Source organism: Carassius carassius, chromosome 25 (assembly GCF_963082965.1).
Source record: "Carassius carassius chromosome 25, fCarCar2.1, whole genome shotgun sequence".
In the NCBI taxonomy this organism is placed as follows: domain Eukaryota; kingdom Metazoa; phylum Chordata; class Actinopteri; order Cypriniformes; family Cyprinidae; genus Carassius; species Carassius carassius.
In genome coordinates, this window is record NC_081779.1 from 22,069,862 (window position 1) to 22,088,530 (window position 18,669).

Here is an 18,669-nt window from a genome sequence, read left to right on the forward strand (position 1 = left end):
ATCGCACTCACCAAACCAAAAAAAAAAAAGAAGACCAAGAATTATATCATTAGAAATTATTGCATCCCTGTGATTTATAAATTAAATTTAAATTAAATTTTAAATTAAATTTATGCATTTAGCAGACGCTTTTATCCAAAGCAACTTACAGTGCATTCAGGCTATCAAATTTGTACCTATCTATAGATAACCTATTTATAGATAGGTTATTGTTATATTTCAGTTCTAACTGCAAACTGCATTCACTCACAGTTTCATCTTCAAAAGGAGATGCTACACAGATTCATAGGAAGTTTGCACAAAAGCATAAGGATGATTCAAAATGGCCTTTTCAAAAATATTACATTTTAATTCAATGGGTTTACACAAGTTAATAAGGTTTAGTTAACAGCAGTGCTCCTGAACATATATGAAAATATAACTCAATCTTCAAGCATCTTTTCAGATGAGGAGGTAAAAATTTATTAGAAACTCTATGATCTTTACATACTGCTCAGTACACCATTTGAGTGATTCTCAAGTCTCAGTCAGTCTCACATTAAGGTCTCAATTAATTCACCCCTGCCGCTGCTTGTGTCTGGGGTGGGATTTGCAAAAAACAAACAGCCTTCCACGGCGGCGGACGAAAAAGCAGTCTTTGCAGCGTCTTTTGAGAGCGGTTTTAGTCTTCATGCCAGCAGATGGTTGTTCACACAGGAGCTGCGGGCATCGTCCAAGCAGAGGTGAGAGGAATGCCATGGGTGGCTCCCACATTGGGTTGATGGCTCCTCTGAATCTCGCTGCTGCAGCTGTGATGGTGGAGATGCATCTCTGTGCACCTGCTGCAGGTAAGGAGCCGAGAGCAGCACATCTGGCAACACGGGACAACTGGCGTGTCAGGGAACCAACAAGACACGGGAGCAGCAGCGGTGCCATGCTGTCAACACCTAGTCAAGCAGAACATCACAACATTCAGGTGTATGAACGTAGTCCCCCAATTCAGATTCTCACACTCACTACTGTAGTAACTGAACATGTGAATTAATGTAAAATTCAGAATCCAGAATCATTTAAACCAGCTTTACAGCTCTTTCCAGGGAAGTTTTACGACACTGAAAAAAGAACCATATAACGCAATCAGATATGAATTAAAATATCTATATTACTTCCAGGTGTTGGTAGCTGCTAATACGATCTATTTTAAATTAGGAAACATACAGAACATATTGTAAATATTATGGCTGTGATGCAGAAAAAAACTTCTGGATGAATGCTGTCTTTGATATTAAAAAATATTAACAACAATAGGTCTGGACTCATATATTTAATGGTGAACAGACAAATATAGTATGAATATAGTTTCTTTAAAATAGATATTTATTTTCTTTATTTTCTTATTTTAAATTTTATACAGCATTTGGATATGAGGACTTCGTGCAGGGAATTAGAGAAAATTTCATAATTTGGATATAATAGAAAACTAAATGTAAAGAACATTCTAGTGATCATTTCTGATTTATGTATCTATTTATTTATTTAAAAACTAACAGCAGGTAAATGTTTTGTCCCATGTGCTGGGTCACAACTGGCATTCATTTTCATTCTTAATTTTGTTCCTATTCAGAGCTGCAGGCTACAATACTAATCTCATTTCCACATATATGTAAATACTGAGAGTTTATGTAAAAAGCTCCATTAAAAAAATAAAAATAAAACCTTCACGCTAGCCAGCTAGGCTCGCCAATCTGATACATTTCTCATATGAATGTATTCGTTTTAATCCAGTGAGTAAGGCAGACATACAGACAAAAACATGCATCACATACCTGTCTAAAAATGCCACTAAAACGCCTATATTAGCCAATTATTAAATCCAAACCATCAATGTGAAGGCAAAATGCTTCAGTCGGACGGAAAAACCACGAGTTCCGGTGATGTAATGACTTTGATGAAAGTCATAACGCGCGCATGCGCAGTACAATCACTGGATTCAAACTTCTACATATAGATGGTTATCCTGTTACATAAAGTAATACGTGCGTGTTTTAAATAAAGTTGCATAATTTATCGTAAGTGGAAAATGTTTGAACGCACAAATATAGGAAATACAGACGAATTAAGTTGTTCTCGACCAGCAGGGGCCAGCAGAGAGCTTAAGTTATCGTTTTTGCAACGCAAAGACCGTTGGGTAATGATCATGGGTCGGGCAAACATGGCAGCCACCCTTCCACGGATCTTGTCCTTCTGTAAAATTACGAAGGCTTTGCTCAGTGGCTTGAGGTTATCTGCATTTCCAGCCCAGCAATACAGTGTTGTTACTATTTATGGGGAAAAAATTACTCACACGGGCCAGGTGAGGCTTAGTTTTAGTGCATTTAAAGCACGCCTGTTTGTCTATATTAGCATTTGATGTGAGAGTAGACGGTCAGGTCTTGTGGAATAAATCCGTGTTAATAGCAGTACTGTTAGTTTCTGCATTTAGAGGCAACTGATCGATGGAGGATGCTGCTGCTTGATTTGTTGCAGGTCTATGACGAAAATGACGTGAGAAGAGCTAGATTCATCGGCTGACAAAAAGAGGTCTCTCTTAAACTATTTCAACACTGTATTGGGTGCACTAGAAGATAACATTATATAACTGAATCTAACATACTGCCGTGGTTTGCTCACTCTTGGATCTGTTCATATCTGATGCAGGTGAATGAGAACTTTGCCATCAGCTTGGTTGCTGAAGAACCAGTGACATGCGTCGAGTCCAGAGTTGTGTCCTGTGATGGAGGCGGAGGGGCTCTCGGACACCCCAAAGTTTACATCAACTTGGTAAACAAGGCTTTTCTATAAGAACAGCTTCTAAAATTGAAAATATGAGAAAGGTAGATTATAATTTAGCAGCAGATATTCATAATAAGGAATATAATTTAATAAGGAATTTAATTAGGGTTGGAGATAAACAATTGCCCTGTCCAAATACCTACACTTGTGGTCTCGGCCACATGAGAGCACTTGTGTGTGACAGGAAGTAAGTGTGCAAGACTGTCCCAGGTCGCCAAAACACAATGCCCTTAATGCACGCTAAATCCACACTATCTCAAATACCGCTCCGGAGCAGTTTTCAAGGCTTAATGTTTCCATCATGTTCTGGAAATAAATCGTGAGACTTTTTGCAGAGATCTCTTTAGAAGTCATGTAAACCTTTCCAATGTATGTAAAATATTAATAGTAATTAGATATTACATATAATTTGGTAGTAAAACAAAGAATTGCATGTTTTATTGGTGCAAGTGATAAGTGGTGATATTTATTTTGTAAACATTCGCAACTGCTTTGCAGTGCTTGAAAACAAAAACAAAAAAATCAATCAGTTCACTCCGAGAAGAATCGATATTTTAACGTTTCTGTTCCTGCGTTCCTATGAAATTATTACCGTTGCGAAACCGGTTTGGGTGAAAGAAATACCGGTTAATAATGTTATTTTTTTTAAACAACTTTCTTTGCCTATAGTTTGCCAAATAATAGTAATAATAAAGTACAGCGTTTTCTTTACTCAAAAAGAAGAGGAAAAAAGAGAGATCTGGTAACGTTAGCCAATAACCCGCTGAGTTAAGTCACAGCCAACTTCTTCCAGGGTTTCCCATACATTCATTAATTTGTGGCGGCCCGCCACAATATCAACGCTGGCCGCCACGGATTGATTCAGATTTTTAAACTATTTAATATGGGTACAATTGTATTTTATTGTAGAGCTGCGCGCTGCTTGCTCCCTCCCTCTCACAAACTGACAACGGAGGCACGCACGACTAGCCCCTCCTCTTCGAACATGATCTGAATCAAAACATGAGCATGCGTTAGTTAGAGGACGGATTGTTGCCGGTGCTTAATGCTTATTCCCCCAGCGAAGATTCCAGAATCTATCCGGAGTTGAATGGTTAGTAATGAACACTGTTGCTCAACATAACTCTGAGAAGTTAGTCTATGTTAAGCGCTGTCGCGTTTCCATTACAGATTCACGCAAAACTTTTTTTTTTTTTCTAAATATCGATAAACAACTATTGCGAAATGACGGCGTTTCCATTAACCGATGTTATGGGACTAAAACGTCGTTCTTTTCCTCTCGCGATCAGTCCTTCCAAAAATCATGGCAACGGATGTTGGTAGGTTTATATATATATCACAGCCACCAGACTAGACATTATATTATTATTATCTCCAGGTTCAGGTTGGTGTGTGTTGGTTTTTGTCCACCTCAATCTCCAGGTTTGTATGTGTGTGTCAGAATCTGTGTGTGTCCACCTCCAGGTCCAGTTTGGTGTGTGTGTGAGCCTGTGTGTGTGTGTGAGTCTTTTTGAATGTTTGAGTGTGTGAGCCTGTGTTTGAGTGTGTCAGTAAGTTTGTGAGTTTGAGTGTGTGTGTGTGTGTCCATCTCCAGGTCCAGGTTTGTGTGTGTGTGTGAGCAAAATTTGCAACAAGAAGTCTGTGGAGCAGTCATAGCATAGAAAGTGTAGCAATGGCATAGCAATGTAGCAATGTCTTTAAGGTATCTGACACTGTGTTGGCAATGGAAATGTGTACTTGTCACAAAAAATATATGATATATTTATGATATATACATATACATATATATATATATATGATATATTAAACTTACACCCCCCCCCCATAAGTCGCGTCTCACGTTGCATTTTATTAGCACTATTTCTTTCCGAAATAATAAAGGCTAAAATGTATAGGATAAAGCGAATTGTTTAGAAACATTATAAAAACAGTTATTAGTTTCTCTCCAAAACTTCTGAAGTTTAGGCTTTAAAAACGTCAATCCAAAAACAAATTAATTTAAGGTGAAGCTGATGCCTACTTCTTTCATTCGGCACGAATCCAAATGTTTCCATATTCCCGACGTATCTGGATGCTAAAATATGATTTATTGTATAGTGTTAGTATTTTCATCGACATAAAACATCATCCTTCACATCGGCTTTATCAGCACAGTAAGTCACGGTCACGCTGAACGCAATAACTTCTGTACAACTGAGCAGTGTAACGTTTTTATTTGTTTCTTTAACTCTATTTTATTTTGATAATGAACAGGCTTCAATATAGCAAAATTATGTTGTGTGTGCTCGTATAATAAGGCGTCGGCGCGATATCAAAGCTGGTTGGTTATACAGAAGCAAGACATTATTCAAAGCTGTCAAGCTTTTGCAAAATAAAGAAAACTAGGGGCCCACTCTCTGCTGTTTCGTTTTCCTTTCCGAAAATCTTGGAACGTGTCACAATGAACCATAATTTAGCACATTTTTTATTTCGTTTCGTATAAAAAGCGAAATATTTAATGTATATGCCTATATTCCTTTTTATGTAATCCTATAGTTTTTCTGTTTTCTGTCTCCATTCATAGAAGCACTACAGGTGCGTGTGATCTGTTGAATTCATCTCACACTATCCTCAGATAAACTCTAAGGGCAGTGCATTGTGACTTACCTATGATGAGTTTTTGCATATTTGCATATGCCGTACTACTGGAATTTAATATTGGTTGAACAGCAAATTTCAAATATTAAATGAAATGATAAAATAACATTATTAACCGGTTAATGGCCATTTCAAATTTTCGATTCTGTTCGGAACTATAAAATGTGATTTAGTTTCTGTTTCTGGTTCTGTTCCTGCCAAAATTTTGTTCGTTTCTGGTTTTCGTTTTCGTTCCTTGAACCGGTTCAGAGCCCTGCTGCTTTGTATCACTTAATTAGAAGCACCAGAAAATGTATTTGTAGATTAAATTAAATCTGTTATAGGGACTATTGAACAGACATTTAAAATGCAAAGTATTGAAAAAAAAAATAAAGCTCTGTATACTCTTACATTTTTATTACACTATAAGTGTCTCCCAAAGTTTAACACACAGTTGTGGTCTTCATGCTAACTTGAACATTTGGACCAAATACAGGAAATATGTGATATGAGTATTCAAGTGCAAAGACCACAAGTGTGGGTATTTGTACAAGGCCTTCAAGGAACAGGTTTGGACACCCCTGGCTTAAAGCATGGTTCAACTTCTTGACATATTGAAGTGCTTGAGTCAGTTAAACTAACCAAATGTGCAGAATCGTGTCTATCTGTACTTGTTGCACTTAACAATATATATATATATATATATTATAGCATCATGCATTAATTAATTTAACCTTTTCACAGGACAAGAAAACAAAAGTTGGCACGTATAGATACTGTGGGCTGCAGTTTAAGCAGAAGCATCATCACTGAAGAATTGTCTTCTTTTTTTCTTCTTTTTTTTCTGCGTGGCTATACATTATTCACCTTTGAAGATATTTGATTCTATTTTCTGTACAATAAAATATTACTTTAACTTTAAATTGTTGTGGTTTTTCAAACGTGTGTGTGTGCGCTCATGGTTTATTCCAGCATTTACAGACAGGGGGCGCACATGGTCTTTTCAATATTCTATGAACCCTTAAGAGTTACAATGTAAATAGGATGAGTAATGTCAGCATATTCTTTTGAAAACTTTTTGATGTTACCATTTGCATTGAAATCTGTTCGGTTTAAGATTTACTTCACCCTCAATTTTTACACAAATGATTATAAAGAAACAGCAAGTAACACGTGGAATTAAATATCAAATTTAAAAGTAGAAAGGTTGAAACCATATTCTCTTGTAAAACGTACTTAATGAAACTAATGGTTGTGGGTGTTTTTTTATTTATTTTTGGGATGTTTCAGCAGGGGAAGAACCTTTCAGTAAACCGTTATTAAAGGAATATTTTTTTCTTAGTATGAAGAATTCATATTTATGACACGAGTGAGTAATTCCATAAAAGGCCTTTTCAGTTTTGGTTCAGTCAGTTTATATGTGAGAGCATATGTGCAGTACCTTGTGAGAATGTAATGCATATGTGGCCTAAATGATCCGACATATCTCATGTATAATCAAAATCTCTGGTCCTCTTCATCTAAAAGAAGACCTTATAAGACTGGTCAGCTGCATGCTCACATACACAAATTGATATTTCCCTACTCCGACACTCTATAGGATAGAAATGGTGTTCATTTTACTTTCAGCGATGTCTCTGAAGCACTTCTGGGCAGGATGACATGAAAAAAGAGCAAAGGGTGAAAGAACACAGCCACCTGCATCTTTAAGCACCTGTGAGCTGCGTTCCTGCTAAGTTTGGAGAATGTCAATGGGGATTTAGTCTGATAAGAAACACTAGTGCGGAACAATACATGTTTGAGGAAGATCATATATATATTTCATCAAGAGTATTCTCTGCCAGCGTGGCCATGCCAAATTGGCCTTGAGGCAGTGTGGAGGAAGACCGGTCTCTGGTGGTGCATGCAGTGAAACAGAGTTTTCCGGCTGGAGGCCCCTCAGGTTGAGAGAAAGGCAGCCATGCTGCTATAATTGGGGCTGGTGACAGAAGGCAAGAGACAGCGTGATGCCAATTAACCCTCATCTGTGCTGTGTCCTGTTCAGTATGTGTGATAGGTAAGAGGAAGGCTTCATTGTTAAGGGCTGTGGATTTTTTCTTTATCAGGAGGCATCTAAATCGCAGGTAGTTGGCTAGTTTAAACATAGCTCTGAGCAAAATCTTGGGGTGAAACTGAGCAGATGAATTGTGCTGCATAGGAAAGTGCTCTCTATTATTCATGAAGCTACAATGGAGCCAGTAGAGACACAGAAGGATGTTGCAGGTTCTCAGAAAACGTTCTTTCAGTTTTAAATTGCTCCACAGCACTGTTTAACATTTCAAAGTGATCACCATTTTTTCCACCATAATAATTATTGTATTCCATTTAAACTCAACGCAATCAGAATCAAATCAAATTCAAAGCATGTGAACATTTGAGGACAGAACTGTAGCATGAGCTCCTAATAAACACAACGTTCTCGTCCATTGGTGTTCTTGGTGTGAACGGGCCTTTAGAATATACTGAAGGATTATTTTATGTAATTTACAGAACTTTCGCCACACGAATGGACTGGCTGCTTCTCTTTATAATTAGGCTACTCTTCCAAACTGTCAAAAAGAAACTGTAGTGTTCCTTGATATGACCGCTAACTTCACATAATTGTCTGCACTAATTCCCTTCTGCCACATGTACTAGAGTCATGACCTTTACTCAGGGGACTGTGTCATGTTTCTCAAAGCTGGACTCCTCCTATTGCCTCAAGAGAACTCATGTGTGTGCGTACTTAAGATTTAGGACTGAGATCCACCAAAAGAAAGAAAAACTGTTTTGTTAACGTTTAGAAATCTTTTTCATCACATTTATGGTGTTATTTTGTTGTTGTAACATAATGGCTCTGAATGAGACACATCGCTAAAAAACAAGCTGTTCTTTTGATCTGCAATGCATGTGTTTTACTTCACCTCCTGTGTTTAACACTAAATCTTAACACATCCCAATCTTACAATCCAAATCGTGTATAACTAATGGGGCTTGATTGCATTAGATGCTTGGAGGGTTGTGTTAGCATGGTAAAATGCTTTGTGATTCGCACTAAAGTGGAAGTTATACAATTAACTCTGAAATAAATAGTTTCACTTAGACTGAGAAAGTTTACATTTTTTACTTGTCCCCAGAAGTGTAATAACATTTCGTTTCTTTAAGAATGCTTTGAATGGATTGAGATCTCAGAATCAGAATTGAGTTCTCTTTTAACTGTGAATATGAAAATGGATTTTCCCATTTCTGTAGTGTGCATCAAGATTCTTCACTGAACGCCTGGATGTCATTATTTATTACCTTAAATGTAAGTTATTTATAAAGCCGAAAAAGAAAGGAATTCTCGGATGAATTTGTCCTGAATAATTCAGCCTAAAATCGTTAATCCCATACAAGGTTGTGGCAGGTTCTCCTCTGTTCTAATAAATACTTTATCATCATCATCCCGAGCTTCAAACTGGAAAGAATGAACAGAATGAAAAAAAAGAATAAAAATAAATACATCAAGGGCAATCTATCTATCTATCTATCTATCTATCTATCTACCAATGGACCATTTTAAATATCTAAGACAATTTGGTTTTTCTTTTCTTTTTTATCTTTTTTAAATCTTAAGCCGGATACATTTAATGATGGAGAGACACCAGTCTGTGCCACTTATCTGGACCATAGGGATTTCAAATGATCAAAGATGAAAAGAGTGAGAGACCAATCTGTCTACTTCATTTAGAATTTGTTGAATCATAAGTTACTTCACTTCTCTCACCAGGGGTTAGGATTAGACTGTCAAAAGCAATTTGTCTTTATTCCTAGTTGGTTTTAAAAAAGCTAGTATTTAGTTTGACAGGCTGAGTTTGCACATGTCTCGGGTGGCTCTGAATGGCACCAATCCCTTATTGACAGTATGGCAAGCCATTTTAACTATTATATGTTTTTGCTGCTGCTAGTAGTTTTGTAATTACTAGCAAGTAATCCAGTAATGTTTATATCCTTCCCACTTGAAATAGTAAAGTTTAATAAAGCATTATAAGTATTCCAATTGAAATTGGGAATCTTGTGGATCAGATTTCAACTATTCACTTCCTGCTATTCCAGCTGTTTCTGATACCCATTCCAGTTTTACTAGTAATTATTCATAATACTTTTTCTTTAGTATGCAAATAGATACTAGTCTCTATTACTTTTTTATTTTAGTACTCATTGAATATTCATTATTACCCATTTATTAGATGTGTATTGAATTTGTACTAGTGACATTTAAATCTTACTGACAAGATTTTTTGTTCAAATTAATTTGCCATTCTGACTTGTCATTACAAGTAAACAGCAATTAGTTAAATTCAAATAGTGTGATGAGAAATGTTGCTTATAACAATTAGCGTAGACATCTCATACATAAGAATCTAATAAATATGTATATAAAGTGACATTAAAATAGTCGTTAGTCAGTACTGGATTACTATCTGGTAATTAAAAATACGAATAAAACTAATACTAATAAAAACTACTAAATATATTAATAAAATAAAAACAGATAGTACTAAGTTTTAAGGGATAAATGTTAAAACAACTTGCCATATCAGTCACTTAATGAAAAAAAAAAACAATGCTTCACTGGCTCAGACTTGTAGGAGTTAACAGTTTAGCAGGAAGATCCCTTGAGTATTTATATTTGTCATGACTGAGTGACTAAACCTACCAGTCTAAAGGACATTGTGTGGAAGGGTTCAAGTTACTGATGTATGTAAAATCATGTTGTGTGATTCCTCTTGAAAAAACGACATTCAAACAATAAATGCAACCGAATAAATCAATACTAGTGACCAACATGCTCTTGGGAGGATTTCAGCACCATGGACAGTGAACATGTTTTTTTGTTTGTTTGTTTTTTCACAAAATGACTCTTTATTTCTGGGGATGTGGCATCAGCAACTGAGACTTCTGTGTGCGGTGCAATTATACAGCAGTGATCACTTTCTTTTATACAGACAGAACCAGATTTTTTCTTAAGTGAAAAGGTGCCAAACATACTAAATCTACGTTGCCGTGCTGATAATTTCTAAATATAAAGTTCATCAGACTTTTAGGAGGTCTTAAAACAGCTTACAAAATAAAAATAATAATTGAGACATTAGCACGATTAAATTCCAAACTTAGCATGTGACTTTTGTGATGGCTCAACTATTCATTTTGGTGCAACCAAAAAAGTATGAAAAAAAAAAAAAACTTCGACACAGTTATGAAGTATGTTGAGAGGAAGTTATAGTTCCTGAGTGTTCATGATAGTTATTCTGTGAGTTAATGGCTTCAGTCCATAACCCCGTAGAGTTGCTGAAAGTTTGGTTTAAGTTGGTGTGCCCAAATAAAGGATCGTGAAACACACCGTCAACCCAGTTTCTAAGAGTGGCCACTGGAGACTCTTGTTTCCTCTTTGTTATGTCTGAGTCTGAGTCACAGTTTGAAGAAGAGCACGACGTTCTTTTATGCATGCATGATGAGTAATCGGCTTGGTTTAAGGACGTAGCAGTCTGTGCAAGCGACCAGATTTTTGGCTTGGTCTCAATGGTCTTTTGGCCTTGTTGAAGGTAGAACTTTGTTGTCTGGTTGTCTTCAGAGGCAATTTTTAAGCGGTCTTCACTAAATTCATGGACATCTCTTGGGAGCTCAGTAACAGATTCATGAAAAGCCTCTTTAAAATGGTTATCTGGACATTCGCTGGTCTCTGAACGAACGTGCATGACAAAGGATGGTTTCGATTCACACTCTGAGCCATCTGATTCCACTAGATCGAAGTCTTCCAGATCGCTGTGAAGTTGATCTCCATCATCATTTCCATGGTTGTCTGGAGTTATGAAACAAATATTTAAACAGAATATAAAAACATATATATATAACATGACACCAAAGGACGGTAACTATAATGATTACTACAAAGTTTTAATTGTAATACTATGAGAACAGGGAAGTTGATGAGTCACATTCTGAACTTTCGAAGGTTATCATTCTTGGTGTGAACGGGCCTCTAGCTCTAACTCTAACTGCAGCGCATACAGAAGTGGCATTTGTGTACTATAACCAATCAACAACAGTTTGCTGAAGTTCTTTATGTAACGCTAGAGGCTTTATGCACAATCTGCATTTCAAACCAAGAGTAATATCAGAAAGCTTTCAACAAACCATTGAATTCTTGTTCGGTTTTTATTGGCTCCTCCTGCGATCCATCCATATCTTCTTGGTCATCATCACACTCTTTCTCATCTGAGGTCTTGTTGCGTGGTGACCACGTCATCTTGTTTTCCTTCTTTAGTCTTCGCCGTGCGTTGGCGAACCAGGTGGACACCTGTGTAAGGGTCATCTTAGTGATGATGGCCAGCATGATCTTTTCACCCTTGGTGGGATACGGGTTCTTTTTATGCTCCTGCAGCCACGCTTTCAGTGTGCTGGTGGTCTCTCTGGTAGCATTTTTCCTTCTTGTGGCCACATCTACAGATCTATATCTAAACAACATGAGAAGTAGAGTATTTGTTTAAAAACTGGATACAGAATTTTCAAATACTGCTTTTGTGCAAACAGTCCATTGATGCAACCAGAATAACAATAAGGAGGGGATCATTCTTACCCATATCTGTCATACTGGTACTGTCCAACTGGGTAGTCATACGGGTAGTATGCAGGGCTTTGCGTGACTCTTGAATGTCCTGTTGCCACTCCATCTTTCTCACCGAGTTTACCCTAATATGAAAAAATGAAAAATGAAATAATTACAAAAGAGCTCTGTGGCGTCGCTGGACAGTGCAGGTAATGTTCACCCCTAAGAAATAGCATTTTTTTTTTTTTTTTATTGAAACAAACAAATGAAATGCATACCAGTGGATAATACGAGGCTGAATCTGGACCATAAGTGCTGCAGGTATCATAACCGTGACTCTTTGAACAGGAGTTGCCATAGACAGCAGTAGGGATCAGGTCATGACGGCTGGAGGCCACAAACCTACTTTCATATACAGGGCAATAAAGCGAGTTTTGAGGAGAAGCTGCCACTCCAGAGTCCAGCAGGGAACCACTAGACTCGTAGCAAGCGCTCAGAGTGTTAGAAGACATTAAAAGCTGCCAAAGAAAGGACAAAGATGCTTTAGCATGTTCTTGAAAAGTATGGAACACTTATTTCTGCATTTAGACTATTAATGACTTTAAATTAGTTAAAAGAACATTAGTCCACAGTGCAATCCCCATTTACGGTCAATGTAGTTAAAGAGTTAACAACAACAAAAAACATTTGGTTTGATGTTACGGAGTTACTGCTTCAATGCACTTGGGTGATTCTTCAATTAGGGACACTTCTGACTACATGACATTTTGTAAAATACTCTTCTATAGAATAATTGTAATTAATAAAGTCATGGAATAAAGATCTGATCATGGCCTTGATGTGGATTTTGGAATAATATGATATGGTGTAGATTAAAAAAATTGAGGGTAATGATGTATGATAGTAATTAATTTTTTCTGTTTTTTTTTTTTTTTTGACAAAGAGTTTAGTCTTTCACCAGCTGATTTAATATGTTAGCTAGCAGTAAAATTATTATGTTTAAAAATGATTTAAAGAAATAACACAAAATTGATTGTTTATAAATTAAGATGTCAAATACATCACTGATCGTTTTGGTAATGATGTCTACTAGATGACAGGTAAAAATGGTTAGCCTGAATGCACTGTAAGTCGCTTTGGATAAAAGCGTCTACTAAATGCAATAATTGAATTGAATTGAATTGAATTGAATTGAATTGAATTAAATTTAATTGAATTTAATTGAATTTAATTGAATTTAATTTAATTTACTAAACCTATGTTAAGAATTTTGATCTTGCAATCCCTATGAATTACATTTATAATCTTCAGATCTGTCATTCTGCTGTTCTGGCAAAAAATATGCCACCCTGTCACTTTTGTTTCATCATAAATATATATAAAAATAAGAACAACTTTTTTTATAATATAAAAAATTATACATAGTTCATAAGTGAAAAGTTAAATCTCTTAGAATTTCCATGATTTTAACACTTTTTTATAAATTAAGCATTAAGGGAAAGTTAATAGATCTAAGTTAATAATCATTTATTGTTGTTGTTGTTATTATTATTATTATTATTAAGTTGTCAAGTCCAAAATATAGAAATTCTGGCAATTTTATCCTTTCAACACTAAAAACAAGTAAAAAGTATATATATTTTTTAAGTAATTAGAAATATAAATGAATAACAATATAAAAGTTTAAAGCTTTTCTAATCTATACTTAACAAAACATATGATTAAATAATTTCTTTAAAATCAATTTAGAAGTCAGAATACTTCCCCTAATTGAAGAATCGCTTAATTATATTTAACTAATATAGCTAGAGTATTCACAATTAATCATATTAACATCTAGCAGTGTAGAGCGAAGTGTGAAAGTGTTCAATAAAGTTACCTGTGGTGCTGCAGGATATGAATAGCCAAACTGAGTAAATGACATGATGAGAGTCCAGCACAGAGGAGGCTGTGGTCCCGCTGCGGGTCATCAGTTCAGCAGCAAAATCTGCCATCAACTGGAGCTAAACGTCCCGTTCTTCTTTCTGTTCGTCTCTTGTACAGCCAACAATACAAATGGCAAAAAAGCGCAGTATGACACAGGTTCAACGTGGTGCAGCGCTGTACTTGAAGCTGAAAAAAAAAAAACATAACAAATGTTGGCTCAGTTGCACGTTGTTTTAAACGCTGGAGACTCTGACGTCACAGCGTCAGATTTAAAGCTCCAGATAACAAACGCGAATTGTCGCGAATCACGCCAAAAGTTGTTGTTCACATAGCGGGACACTTTATATAGCCGCTGTTTAAGTTCAGAGTCAGACGATGCGCCTGTGTCCTCGTGAAGAGCCCACTGGGGTCTCTCACATTAATGAGGATGTGTTCAGTTTCCTGCCCGCCAGCAGCCAATCACAGATCTGACTCCAGCACAGACAGCTCGATCGCACATGATTGATGACCGCCCAGAAACCATTACCATAATTGCCTTTCTATGTAGTTATCAAACACTTTTGTACCATTAAATAACACTGAATTGGTTGTGGGTGAATAAAACCTACAATAAAAAATACATACATTCTTAGATCGATATCTATCTATAAAAAAAAAAAAAAATACAAAATAAAAATTGCACAGTGCTGTGTAAAATACGCCTTACATCAATAATAACAGACTTGGTAATTACAGTAACTTATGTTGTGGATGTACCTGCATTAAAATGTAGGCCTATTATATGTGTGTGTGTGTGTGTGTGTGTGTGTGTGTGTGTGTGTGTGTGTGTGTGTGTGTGTGTGTGTGTGCTCTTGTTTTTGTGACATATCAGGACACAACTCTGTATAATGACATGGGTATGACACAGGTATTACAAGGAGAGGGTGACTTATGAGGACATAACCCATGTCCCCATTTTTCAAAACGCTTATAAATCATACAGAATGAGGTTTTTTTTTGAGAAAGTAAAAATGCACAAAGTTTCCTGTGAGGGTTAGGGTTAGGGGAAGGGTTGTTGTGGGGCCATAGAATATACAGTTTGTACAGTATAAAAACCATTACGCCTATGGGTTGTCCCCACTTATATATATATTGAAAAGCAGGTGCTCAACTAAATGTTGAGGAGGTTCAGTTAAAAAAGTGCTACTTTTATTCTACAAACATAAATTAAACTATATTCCCTCATTATCAACATCATGCCAGCAACAACAAAGATTAGCATTAACTTCCAAAACTAACCAACAACACCATTCAGAAAACATTCAAAAATTATATTAATACGACTTTAGAAAAATAACTCCAATTTCTTTAAATCACAGATCAAAATGTATTTTAACTGCTTTATAATATATATATATATAACATTGTTCTGTGTATGTGTGTGTGTGTGTATGTGAATTATAGCCTAGTGAAAATATGAGAAAATATTAAAGACTTTATTAGGCAGTGAGGCATGAAAATGTTTACTTTCAATATAGCAAAGAGGTTCATGAGACATCTTTAAATAAAGTTATCTCGTCTGTTTCCACAGATTTAAAAAAATATCTGAAAAAAAGAAAACCCATAAAAAATAAAGTGAAAAAAGAGTTTTATATTTCACTTTATATTTCAAACCTTTATATTTCAAAGCAGTGCAGCTTAAAACAACCTTATGTGTTATTTAGTTAGAAATGAGTTCCATAGAAATATATAAATAAATATTCCATTAAAATCTATTTTAAAGCATCCTTGTTACAGTGCAATTGTACATTTAGGTACTGAGAAATATTAATTAATAACATGTACTTAGATTTGGATTTGGTTTAGGGTTATAATTATGCTTAATTTTTTGTTATTACTATAGTGAGTACATGTAACTTCTAAAACAAAGACACTGTAAAATGAAGTGTCACCAAACAACATGTAATATGACATATGTAATATGTCGGGTTACCTTAAAAATATTAATTCTGACTGAATCAATCAGACAAAAATACAAAATAAATAAATATATAAGGGTGAGTTCATATAGTTCCTTACTGGACAGCTTGGTGGATTTAAGAAGTCAAATCAAAAAGTGAGTAAGAGTAATATTTTGGACCTTTATAGATATGTTCGGACATCAATCAATCCTTTATCACATTCAGTACTTTAAATGTGTCTCTCAGCCCACCTCTGGACTCCCTCTTTATTGTGGCTGAGAGGTTTGGCCTGCTAGAATTCATTTTATATGTATAATGCATGATGGTACTACAGTGCATTTGCTTAACACTTTGTTACTGCTGTCCAGAAGTCTTTTCATTAGAGACTGAAATGCTGATAGACATCCCCGGTTTGAAAGCACTGTACCCACCTAATTCATTTTAGGGACTCACAGCACATGTAACACGACTGATTACAATGTTGATAGGTGCAGCATCCGTGGAAAAAAAAAGTCATGACTACATATTTGTTCCTGCATCCAGTGAACCAGTTTATTGTATGTTTTTACATGATTGTGACTCAACTTTCATTTACTCTTCCATTCAGTCAAGAAAGAAAGAAAGAAAGAAAGAAAGAAAGAAAGAAAGAAAGAAAGAAAGAAAGAAAAGGCAGGCAACACACAAGAAGGAGAGTGAATGGACAAAACATGTTTGGATCTCTCTCATGCCCCTGTCTGATGCAGATCAGAATGAAACCGACAGGCTGTGGGACGTCCCATCACTGCTAAATGGAGCTCCTGGATGGACAGCTGCTTGATAGAGTTACATCATAATCTACTGAAATGTTTGTCTCAGTGATTGAAGCAGTGGAAGATGAATGTGTGGAAACGGATGTGTTTACACAGATGAAGAGACCATCATTCATTGTTACAGGCAAATACAAATTGCCAGTCCTTTGACTGACAGGTTTTTTTGTTGGACTGGAGAAGCAGCACATGAGCGAAAGCTTTATTTCCATTCCAAACTCCAAACACAGACAACAGTGCTTGTTCAATTTATGAGCACTCTTTTCATGAAACAAATTAAATGTCATTCATGTGAGTGAACACTCTTTCTTCAGTCTCCAGGGACGGTGACAGTGGGGCTCTGCTGTCTAAAACTGACTTACCTTCAAAACAAGAAAGGTATAAATCTCCATACGATTGACCTTCAACCTCCGGCCACTTCCTTCTACTCTTCATCTTTCTGGTTTTAGAACACTTAGCCGTTTCCAAAACCTTTCCTCTTCCCCTTCTCCATCTATGTCCTCCTCTCTCTTGTGCTTTTTTTGCTCCGGATGGTCCAGGTGGGACCTACTGCAAGCTCTCAGGCAGACTATTGGTTCATCCAGGCAGAAAATGGAGGGTTTGGAGGGGAGGACAGGAAATGTAGTGGGAGTTGACTCTCTTCTCACACACTTTAGCCCTGAAGAGCTGCACCTTGGGGGCCACTGTCAAGTGATCTCTGACACTTCATTCCCTCTCTACACAGGAACCCTCTCTGACAGACACGAGCAGGGACGAGCTCGACTTATTGCTGGAGTCTAAGCAGTTCAGCATAGAAACACTGCTCGAAGAGGAGAGCTGCAAGAGCTGTAACATCTAAGAGATCTTTTGTGAGATCAGTGGAGGACTTCCTTGCATTTCTAAACTTCTTAGTTAAGTTCCATACACAAAACATCAGAATATGTGTTGTTTTAGAGCAACTGACTCAAAGTTACTAAAAGCTTTTCTACAAATAAGAGACAACTTTTTTATTTTTTATTTCCATCATCCCAAACACTCCTATCAACACTGGAAATTAAAATTCATTCAAGTGAATCGGTTTGCTATAAATGGCTGTCTCTTTCATATGTAGCACTGGAAAGTTCAATTATTTCAGAGAATCCGTTCATCATAAACGGCTCTCTATATTATGTAGCACTTTAAAGTTCAATTCATTGTACTGAATCGTTTCATCCTAAATGGCTCTCTTTCATAAGTTTGATTCATTCTAATAAGTTGCTTCATCCAAAATGGTCTCTTACATAATAAAAAATATAACACTTACAGTCTAATTCATCTTTTTACAATTATAATTATTATAAATTTAAATTCATATGTTTGATTTTGTCACTCTAAAAAATAAATTTTTCTGCCAGAAAACTATCCTCTGGTTAAACTGTAAATCGTATCATTGGATGTTTATGAAGCAAACATTGTTGGGCTTTTCTTTAAAAAGGTCTGGACTTGAATAGTCTGTTTTGATCTTAAGATCATTCAACAACAAAACTATTTGTTTTTGGCCTTGGTTTCTGAGTTAACATTGGCTTAACGTGATTCACCCACATAAGAACTGGGATCAACATCTATGTAAGTGCTGCAAAAAAAAAAAAAAATATATATATATATATATACAAATCCTTTCAGCCTATCAAATTTAGAGTTTGAAGAGCTTTAAACAACACTGTTATCAAGCAACCATTTCCTTCTTGTTTTAGAAAAAGGATGGCATTATGTTAACGCTAGGCCTCGGATTATTTTAGAATATCCAAATAGGATGCTGATTAAAACCATGCCTACTTACATATTTACATTACAATAATGCATCTATTAATTTAAATATGCCAAAATGATGTGTGATGGAGTTTAGTTTTTATAGTTATTTGGTGTGTTACCACAATAAAAGTAAGAAGAAATGACACAGCCTTCACTGACTTCACACTATCAATCTGAAAAGAGTACTTTATAA

The 18,669-nt window shown here is 36.0% G+C and overlaps 1 protein-coding gene and 1 pseudogene across 1 annotated transcript; one reads left to right on the top strand and one right to left on the bottom strand.

Moving 5' to 3' along the window:
* Nucleotides 1–1,994: 1,994 nt before the first annotated feature.
* LOC132104410 (NADH dehydrogenase [ubiquinone] iron-sulfur protein 6, mitochondrial-like) lies at nt 1,995–6,350 on the top strand (annotated as a pseudogene).
* A 3,845-nt stretch (nt 6,351–10,195) lies between these two features.
* LOC132104751 (iroquois-class homeodomain protein irx-4-B-like) lies at nt 10,196–14,388 on the bottom strand. The gene is made up of 5 exons (XM_059510301.1): nt 13,914–14,388; nt 12,313–12,552; nt 12,065–12,177; nt 11,623–11,942; nt 10,196–11,287 (listed from the first exon to the last, which is right to left on the bottom strand). The coding sequence occupies exons 1-5, from the start codon at nt 13,956–13,958 to the stop codon at nt 10,683–10,685; spliced, it is 1,323 nt and encodes a 440-aa protein (XP_059366284.1). The 5' UTR covers nt 13,959–14,388; the 3' UTR covers nt 10,196–10,682.
* Between the last annotated feature and the right edge of the window lie 4,281 nt (nt 14,389–18,669).